The following is a 10888-nucleotide window of genomic DNA, read 5'->3' as shown; positions in this document are numbered from 1 at the left end:
GGTGAACAATATACAGGACAGAAACGGAAAACAAGGGGAGAAATAGGGACTCTAATCAGGGGAAAAGATAGGGAACAGGTGTGGGAAGACTAAATGATTGATTAGGGGAATAGGAACAGCTGGGAGCAGGAACGGAACGATAGAGAGAAGAGAGAGAGAGAGAGAGGGAGAGAGAAAAAGGGGAACGAACCTAAAAAGACCAGCAGGGGGAAAACGAACAGAAGGAAAAGCAAAATGACAAGACAATCTAAGACAAAACATGACAAAGGGATAGGAGGGCGTGTTTGAAAAGTCTTATAGCCCACGTCCCTTCACAGTGGCGGGACACTGATTGAGCAGAGCCCTACCTTATGTAAGGGAATACCCCCCCTGTATTGGACAAAAATGAATGGGAAGTCAAACCATATACACATTGTCCAATACCACCCAATTCGGCGTTGATTCATGCAAAGTGTATTGCAAATGCCATATGGCAATTGCCAGTTGTAACACTTAAAAAATTCAACAGGTGGCGAATCCGCTCCACCATGGTTTTTCATATTGGAAATGTAACCCAAGTCAACCTCCAAAAGCAAAATTTTGAAAAAATTATTTTTTTGTCAAAAACTTATCAATATGTTTTGTCCATTTTTAATATGATTTCATAGGAAGTCAAAAGTCAAAAGTCAAAAATGTCAAGATTTTGTAAAAGAATTCACACACCCTTAAAAAAGTGCTTTCTGGACCGTTTTTCTAAATTCTTTCGATTTTTTTTGTCAATTACACATGTGTAAGAACTGTATGAATACACTTTTGTCCAATTTTATTATCATATTTTTTTTACATGTGCATAAGTAATATGTTTTGTCCATTTTCAATATGATTTCATAGGAAGTCAAAAGTCAAAAGTCAAAAATGTCAGACTTTGGAAAAAACTTTACACACCCTTAAAAAAGTGCTTTCTGGACCGTTTTTCGAAATTCTTTCAAATTTTGTGTCAATTACACACGTATAAGAACTGTATCAACATACTTTAGTTGTATTTTATTATCATAATTTTTTTTAAACTTGTGCATAAGGAATATGATTTGTCCATTTACAATATGATTTTATAGGAAGTCAAAAGTCAAAGTCAAAAGTCACTTTTTTGGGGTCCAAATGCCATAAGAGATTTGATATGCTCAAAAATCCTGCAGAAATGCAAAATTGACTGGCCTGATGAACTCGGGATGGCCGGGCAGTGATAGTTGTTCCTTTCCATCACTCGTTGTGTTGATTTCATCATGTCCATTTGGTGATGTTTTTTTCACTATAGAATCATATTGCAAATGCACGTGCATTTGCAATATGTTTCAATGGGCATTTACCATATGAAATTTGACATGCTCAAAAATGCAAAATTGACTGGCCTGATGAACACAGGATGGCCGAGCAGTGATAGTTGTACCTTTCCATCACTCGTTGTGTTGATTTCATCATGTCCATTTGGTGATGTTTTTTCACTATACAATCATATTGCAAATGCACGTGCATTGTTGTGCAACTGGTAACCCAAAAATAAAAATATGGTTGTAAATGCATTTACCGGGACTCCTGTTGTCCATGCCCGCTATGGCAGTACCCTACTACGGCCCTCTATCTATGGGGGCCGTCCTGAGTGCTTTATGGACTGTTTAAAATATTCTGATGGATACGCATTGTTGTGCAACTGGTGATTGAAAATAGGCACCTGGTAACCCAAAAAAAAAAATATGGTTGTAAATGCATTTACCGGTCATTCTGATATTAATGCCCGCTATGGGAACACAGGATGGCCGGGCAGTGATAGTTGTTCCTTTCCATCACTCGTTGTGTTGATTTCATCATGTCCATTTGGTGATGTTTTTTCACTATAGAATCATATTGCAAGTGCACGTGCATTTGCAATATGTTTCAATGGGCATTTACCATATGAAATTTAACATGCTCAAAAATGCAAAATTGACTGGCCTGATGAACACAGGATGACCGAGCAGTGATAGTTGTACCTTTCCATCACTCGTTGTGTTGATTTCATCATGTCCATTTGTTTATGTTTTCTTACTTTTGCAAAGTCACTGTGCATTTGCAATATGGTTCAATGGGCAGGTACCATCACAAATTTGTCATGCTATAAAAATCCTGCAGGAATGTGAAATTGACTGGCCCGATGAACTCGGGATGGCTGGGCAGTGATTCTGGTTCATCTCAATGGCTTGTTAGGGTTGATTTCAGAATGTCACTTTGGTGATGGTACCTCACTGTTTAAACATATTGCAACTGGACAAGAGTCACCAGCAAGTCACCAACCATCAGTCAATTAGTCAATCAGTCAATTAGATATCATTCTGACACCAAACTGATACAGAGCTGGCCCAAAATTCACAACGCCTTCGGTTCAAACCATAAAAAAAACATAAAACACGTAGTTACGTTCTAGCTGAAAGATCTGACCTTTTTAACCCTTGGAAACTGCCACTGTGACACCATTTAAGGCACTTCCGGTTGGCACAGGAAGCTATAAATAAACTCATATCCTGGGTATGCCTTTACAGAATCCTGAGTTTTAAGTCTTTACGTTAAGAACTGAGTTATTTACAGAGGGTTTAGTGAGTGTGTGTTATTTCAGAAAATCATAGAAAATCACAAAAATCTCGCAGCACTCCTCAGCACACATTAAAAAGATTCGTAAGAACACCCTGCAACTGGATCTGTAACCGTTGAAAAAAAAACACCTATCCGTGAACATCACCAATCTGTCATCGTATGATTTCTTTTAAATGACGATAGATAAATGGCTGGTTCTTTTTTTATTGACACCGGAGGCTCCTTGACTTTGACGTGAAGGGGAAAAATAATTTCTCTATTTTCATTTTGGACCTTTAATCCCAGATAAATGACCATAACTCAAAAACCGTTGAGGCCTAGACGCCATCTTGTTCGGGGCCAACTGCCCATTATGCCGCCCCTACGCTCACCGAGTTTCGGCTTTGAAATATTTTCAGTTTTTGAGATAAGGCCCCGTTGTGAATCGTGATGTTTTGTCCAATAGAAATATGATTGCTTATGCCCTCTTGTGGGATATTCCGGGACAGCGGAAAAATGACCAAAATCTTATTATTTTTGTAAAACGGAAACTGAATGTCCGACAAAGTTCATTTGATGACTTCCTGGTAGGTCCGGCCCTGCCGCTCAGCCCGACGCCGTCCGCGAATTTTACAAATGATTTCGGACGTCTAGTAAGGGACCGTACATTTGCAATATGGACTTTCTCACTAACCATACAGCAACTGCCGAAATCTTCCCTTAAGGTATGAAAACCCACATCTCACATTTTAGAAGCTAAAATCACATTTCATCCCATCACAAATAATTTCATATTCAAACATTTAAATTGAACAACAATTGCATGTGAATCCGATAACTCTGATGTGTAGACTTTCCACTGTAGAGTTTATGTCATCTTATCATTGATGAGAATGTCTCAGATGACAACCGAACTGACATCATATTCATTAAGTACCACCGCATATGTTCAATTGGTCGGATTACCAGAGTATAGTTAATTTCCCCCCACTTTCTGATGCTCCCAGAATCTCTATGTTAACCAAAGGGGTTTGCAAATGTAACCTCAGTAGGGTAGTGTCACGTTCTGACCTTCGTTCCTTATGTTTTGTCTTTGTTTTAGTTGGTCAGGGCGTGAGTTGGGGTGGGCAGTCTATGTTGGTTTTTCTATGTTGGTTTTTGAGTTTGGCCTGGTATGGTTCTCAATCAGAGGCAGGTGTCGTTAGTTGTTTCTGATTGAGAATCATACTGAGGTAGCCTTTTTTCACCTGTGTTGGGTGGGTGTTTATTGTCTGTTTTGTGTGTCATCACTATACAGGACTTTCGTTTGTTCGTTCTTCCTAGTTGTTATTTTGTTTAGTGTTCAGTTTTATATTAAAAATCATAAACACGTACCACGCTGCACCTGGTCCTCACCTTCTTCCACCGACGACGGCCGTTACAGGTAGAGAGAGGAAAAAGGGGGGAGGAGGTATTTATGACTGTCATTAAACTACCCCCAGGCCAACGTCATGACATTGTTTTTTTGGTCAAGTTTTACTTGGTGGTATTGTCTTGACGGTCAAGTTTTACTTGGTGGTATTGCCTTGACGGTCAAGTTTTACTTGGTGGTATTGTCTTGACGGTCAAGTTTTACTTGGTGGTATTGTCTTGACGGTCAAGTTTTACTTGGTGGTATTGTCTTGACGGTCAAGTTTTACTTGGTGGTATTGTCTTGACGGTCAAGTTTTACTTGGTGGTATTGTCTTGACGGTCAAGTTTTACTTGGTGGTATTGTCTTGCGGCCAAACTGAAACATGGCCACAAGTGGATCTTCTAGCAAGACAACAACCCCAATAACCACATCAGAATCTAAAAATAAAAATTTAATTGGCCACACAACCAACATTTCGCAATGGCCATCTCTGTCTCCAGACATTACATTTATTGAAAACATGTGGTTTGAATTAGAGGGCAGTCCAGTAGAGCAGACAAAGGATATCAGGGATCTGGTAGGATTCTGTATAGAGGAATGGTCTAAGATCCCTCCTAATGTGTTCTAGAACTCATAAAACATCTGGTAGGATTCTGTATAGAGGAATGGTCTAATATCCCTCATAATGTGTTCTAGAACTCATAAAACATCTGGTAGGATTCTGTATAGAGGAATAGTCTAAGATCCCTCTTAATGTGTTCTAGAACTCATAAAACATCTGGTAGGATTCTGTATAGAGGAACGGTCTAAGATCCCTCCTAATGTGTTCTAAAACTCATAAAACATCTGGTAGGATTCTGTATAGAGGAATGGTCTAAGATCCCTCCTAATGTGTTCTCTAATCTCATAAAACATCTGGTAGGATTCTGTATAGAGGAATGGTCTAAGATCCCTCCAAATGTGTTCTAGAACTCATAAAACATCTAGTAGGATTCTGTATAGAGGAATGGTCTAAGATCCCTCATAATGTGTTCTAGAACTCATAAAACATTTGGTAGGATTCTGTATAGAGGAATAGTCTAAGATCCCTCTTAATGTGTTCTAGAACTCATAAAACATCTGGTAAGATTCTGTATAGAGGAATGGTCTAAGATCCCTCATAATGTGTTCTCTAATCTCGTAAAACATCTGGTAGGATTCTGTATAGAGGAATGGTCTAAGATCCCTCCTAATGTGTTCTCTAATCTCATAAAACATCTGGTAGGATTCTGTATAGAGGAATGGTCTAAGATCCCTCATAATGTGTTCTAGAACTCATAAAACATCTGGTAGGATTCTGTATAGAGGAATGGTCTAAGATCCCTCCTAATGTGTTCTAGAACTCATAAAACATCTGGTAAGATTCTGTATAGAGGAATGGTCTAAGATCCCTCATAATGTGTTCTCTAATCTCGTAAAACATCTGGTAGGATTCTGTATAGAGGAATGGTCTAAGATCCCTCCTAATGTGTTCTCTAATCTCATAAAACATCTGGTAGGATTCTGTATAGAGGAATGGTCTAAGATCCCTCCTAATGTGTTCTAGAACTCATAAAACATCTGGTAGGATTCTGTATAGAGGAATGGTCTAAGATCCCTCCTAATGTGTTCTCTAATCTCGTAAAACATCTGGTAGGATTCTGTATAGAGGAATGGTCTAAGATCCCTCCTAATGTGTTCTCTAATCTCGTAAAACATCTGGTAGGATTATCTATAGAGGAATGGTCTAAGATCCCTCCTAATGTGTTCAAGAACTCATAAAACATCTGGTAGGATTCTGTATAGAGGAATGGTCTAAGATCCCTCCTAATGTGTCCTCTAAACTCATAAAACATCTTAGAAAAAGGTGATGTATTGAAAGGTATTATTTTGAACACTTCCTTTTTGAGCAACAGAAATATTACTTGTTAAACAAAATCACTTTCTCTGAGCAATTGTATTAATATAACATAATATAATTTACCCCAAAATGCTAGCATACAATACAGGTAACTGTCAAAATAAAGGAAACCCCAACATAAAGTGTCTTAATTTGGCGGTGGTCCACCACGAGCCAGAACAGCTTCAATGCACCTCGGCATGGATTCTACTAGTGTCTGGAACTCTACTGGAGGGATGTGACATCATTCTTCCATGAGGAATTCCGTTATTTGATGTTTTGTTGTTGACGGTGGAAAACGCTGTCTCAGGCGCCACTCCAGAATCTTCCATAAGTGTTCAATTGTGTTGAGATCTGGTGACTGAGACGGTCATGCATGTGGTTTACATCCTTTTCCTGCTCATCAAACCATTCAGTGACCACTCGTGCCCTGTGGATGGGGGCATATCCATAGTAGCCAAAAGAATGTCCTGCCCAGCATTTTCATACATGACCCTAAGCATGCTAATTGCTTAATTAACTCAGGAACCACACCTGTGTGGAAGCACCTGTTTTCAATATACTTTGTATCCCTCATTTACTGAAGTTTCCCCTTTATTATGGCACTAATGTAGCTAAGCATTTGAATTGTTTATTTCATACAGTCATTGTTGCTTCTCTTTATCAAGGGTGTCAATAATTTCAAAACCCACTGTAGCTGTCAGTTTCTTTCTCAGCCCACACCACGACACACCCTGCATTTTTGCCCTGTCCCCATCATCTCAGTTAGGGCCAACTCTGGGGACGAGGTTATGTTTTTCTCTGTCTACAGCTGACAGGCAGCTCAAACTATCAACCCTGACAGACAATGTCAAAATAATCACTATTAACTGAGAGATGAAGTCATAATTATCCCTATCGTACTTGTTAGCTAGACAATTAAGATGAGAGAGAGAGAGAGAGAGAGAGAGAGAGAGAGAGAGAGAGAGAGAGAGAGAGAGAGAGAGAGAGAACGGGACAAAGCTGCTTTCATGGTTCATAACCTTGGTTCGGGCTGTACACTTACTCTTTGTGACTGTGGGGTTGTTTAATTTTCTTTCCCCCTGAGCCTCCTCTCGTCTCCCATACAGGGACTTCAGCCATCCCTAATCTCTCCTGGCGTCCACCTCCCTACTTAGGGACGGACTGGGATCAGAAATCGACCCGGGCATTTCTAACACACAAGCCCACCCCCCCCCCCTTGAGGCCTCTATTATTAGCCAAATCATTATAATTCTTCTCACTGGGCTAAAGATGAAGCAGCCCGTCTGGCCCATGGCCTGTCCTTTTCTGTCACTTCCCCTGCCCTGCCTCTCCACCCTCTGGCCCACCCCGGCCCTGCCTCTCCACCCCACCCCGACCCTGCCTCTCCACCCCCTGGCCCACCCCGGCCCTGCCTCTCCAACCCCTGGCCCACCCCGGCCCTGCCTCTCCAACCCCTGGCCCACCCCGGCCCTGCCTCTCCACCCCACCCTGGCCCTGCCTCTCCACCCCACCCCGGCCCTGCCTCTCCACCCCTGGCCCACCACGGCCCTGCCTCTCCAACCCCTGGCCCACCCCGGCCCTGCCTCTCCACCCCTGGCCCACCCCGGCCCTGCCTCTCCAACCCCTGGCCCACCCCGGCCCTGCCTCTCCACCCCATCCCGGCCCTGCCTCTCCACCCCACCCTGGCCCTGCCTCTCCACCCCCTGGCCCACCCCGGCCCTGCCTCTCCAACCCCTGGCCCACCCCAGCCCTGCCTCTCCAACCCCTGGCACACCCCGGCCCTGCCTCTCCACCCCCTGGCCCACCCCGGCCCTGCCTCTCCAACCCCTGGCCCACCCCGGCCCTGCCTCTCCACCCCTGGCCCACCCCGGCCCTGCCTCTCCAACCCCTGGCCCACCCCGGCCCTGCCTCTCCACCCCCTGGCCCACACCTGCCCTGCCTCTCCACCCCCTTGGCCCACCCCGGCCCTGCCTCTCCACCCCACCCCTGCCCTGCCTCTCCACCCCACCCCGGCCCTGCCTCTCCACCCCCTGCCCCCCCCGGTCCTGCCCACCTGGCTCAGTACACGCCCGTGTGCCTTTGACCAATCTCCTCATGGCTCAGGCCTCCTGCCCCAGGGACCCATATCTGCACATCTCTATAACACAGATAAGTTCTTCAGGGTGCCAGTAATGATATTAGTCATGTTAAACCACAGAGGAGTGTTTCGGGAAAAGCAACAGAAGAACAGAAGAGTCATGCTCTCTCTCTCTCTGTCTCTCTCTGTCTCTCTCACTCTCTCTCTCTCTCTCTCAATTCAATTCAAGGGCTTTATTGGCATGGGAAACATGTGTTAACATTGCAAAAGCAAGTGAGGTAGATAATATATAAAGTGAAATAAACAATAAAAATTAACAGTAAACTCTCTCTCTCTGTCTCTCTCTCTCACACTATCTCTGTCTCTCTGTCTCTCTCACACACACACACACACACACACACACACACACACACACACACACACACACACACACACACACACACACACACACACACACACACACACACACACACACACACACACACACACACACACACACACACACACACACACACACACACACACACACACACACACACACACAGCTGCTGCTGTGAAATAGAACAGTCATGGTTCGTGAGGAAGGTTTATAAGCAGAGAGAGATAACGAGGAGGCAGAATCACACTGAACCTCAGTAAAGTCCACATGCATGGTGAGCCTCTGTCCCAAATGGCACCCTATTCCCTATATAGTGCACTACTTTTGACCTGAGCCAAGTGACTTGAGTGACCTGAGTCCTAACCTGAGTCAACAACCACCTGAGCCACTGCCTGTTCACCCCGCTATCAACCAGAAAGCAAGGTCAGTACAGGTGCACCAAAGCAGGGAGGGACCGAGAGACTAAAAAACAGCTTCTATCTCAAGGCCATCAGACTGTTAAACAACCATCAATAACATTGAGTGGCTGCTGCCAACATACAGACTCAATCTCTAGCCACTTTTATAAAATAAATATAATAAATTATTAGATTACTTGTTAGATATTGCTGCATGGTCTGAACTAGAAACACAAGCATTTCGCTACACTCGCATTAACATCTGCCAAACATGTGTATGTGACCATTTTTTAAAATTATTATTTTATTTGAGAACCAGGTCAGAATCAAGTCACTTCCCTGTGATCAAAGACAGTGGGTTTGACAGATTGAACACACAAAAATGCATTCAGGCAGGAAAATTGCATATATTTTTATTTCACCAGGCAAGTCAGTGAAGAACAAATTCTTATTGACAATGACGGCCTAAGAACAGTGGTTTAACTGCCTTGTTCAGGGGCAGAACGACAGATTTGTACCTTGTCGGCTCAGGGATTCGATCTAGCAACCTTTCAGTTACTGGCCCAACACTAACCACTAGTCTACCTGTTGGTTACTGGCCCAACACTCTAACCACTAGTCTACCTGTTGGTTACTGGCCCAACACTAACCACTAGGCTACCTGTTGGTTACTGGCTCAACACTCTAACCACTAGTCTACCTGTTGGTTACTGGCCCAACACTAACCACTAGGCTACCTGTTGGTTACTGGCCCAACACTAACCACTAGGCTACCTGTTGGTTACTGGCCCAACACTCTAACCACTAGTCTACCTGTTGGTTACTGGCCCAACACTAACCACTAGGCTACCTGTTGGTTACTGGCCCAACACTAACCACTAGGCTACCTGTTGGTTACTGGCCCAACACTAACCACTAGGCTACCTGTTGGTTACTGGCCCAACACTCTAACCACTAGTCTACCTGTTGGTTACTGGCCCAACACTAACCACTAGGCTACCTGCTGGTTACTGGCCCAACACTAACCACTAGGCTACCTGCTGGTTACTGGCCCAACACTAACCACTAGGCTACCTGCTGGTTACTGGCCCAACACTAACCACTAGGCTACCTGCTGGTTACTGGCTCAACACTAACCACTAGGCTACCTGCTGGTTACTGGCCCAACACTAACCACTAGGCTACCTGCTGGTTACTGGCCCAACACTAACCACTAGGCTACCTGCTGGTTACTGGCCCAACACTAACCACTAGGCTACCTGCTGGTTACTGGCCCAACACTAACCACTAGGCTACCTGCTGGTTACTGGCCCAACACTAACCACTAGGCTACCTGCTGGTTACTGGCCCAACACTAACCACTAGGCTACCTGCTGGTTACTGGCCCAACACTAACCACTAGGCTACCTGCTGGTTACTGGCCCAACACTAACCACTAGTCTACCTGTTGGTTACTGGCCCAACACTCTAACCACTAGGCTACCTGTTGGTTACTGGCCCAACACTAACCACTAGGCTACCTGCTGGTTACTGGCCCAACACTAACCACTAGTCTACCTGTTGGTTACTGGCCCAACACTAACCACTAGGCTACCTGCCGCCCCAGTAAATAAATATATATATAAACATCTCAAATGACTATTTCTAGGTTATTCTCTCTCTCGTTCTCTTCCCAAATAGTTGTGACAACAAACACCACTCTACACCACTCTATAAATCCCATAAATCCATCATTTGAATAGACTTTCTCAAGTTCACCCAGACCAAGACTGCTGTTCATTTGTTGTTGTTGTTAATCCCGAGTGGACGGACAAATATATCTGCTGTCTGTTTACTCTGATGAGGGCAAAGTGATTTTTTTACAGCCATATATACAAGGCCTGGTTGTGTGACCCTCCTACTCACGAGATTGATTTAAGTAGCCTTAGACTTGGCTGCTACATCTGGCTCCGTTTGGCCCTTAACGTCCTAATTATTACACACATTTGCATCTAAAATGGAACCCTATTCCCTATGTAGGGCACTACTTTTGACCAGAGCCCTATGGGCCCTTATGCACTACATAGGGAATAGGGTGCCATTTGGGACAAATCCACAATCAGGACGACAGGGTGAGAACTGTGCTGAATGTCAGAAG

General features: G+C 44.0%; 1 protein-coding gene across 1 annotated transcript; it reads left to right on the top strand.

The window, feature by feature from the left end:
- The first annotated feature begins 7166 nt into the window (after positions 1–7166).
- LOC123992403 (vegetative cell wall protein gp1-like) lies at positions 7167–8069 on the top strand. Its single transcript, XM_046293543.1, has one exon. It carries the CDS (start codon positions 7167–7169, stop codon positions 8067–8069), a length of 903 nt encoding a protein of 300 aa, XP_046149499.1.
- The last annotated feature ends 2819 nt before the right edge of the window (positions 8070–10888 follow it).

The sequence above is a fragment of the Oncorhynchus gorbuscha genome, linkage group LG13 (assembly GCF_021184085.1).
Source record: "Oncorhynchus gorbuscha isolate QuinsamMale2020 ecotype Even-year linkage group LG13, OgorEven_v1.0, whole genome shotgun sequence".
NCBI lineage: Eukaryota > Metazoa > Chordata > Actinopteri > Salmoniformes > Salmonidae > Oncorhynchus > Oncorhynchus gorbuscha.
Note: the sequence above shows the minus strand (reverse complement) of the source record. Positions and strands in the feature narration are given on the sequence as shown.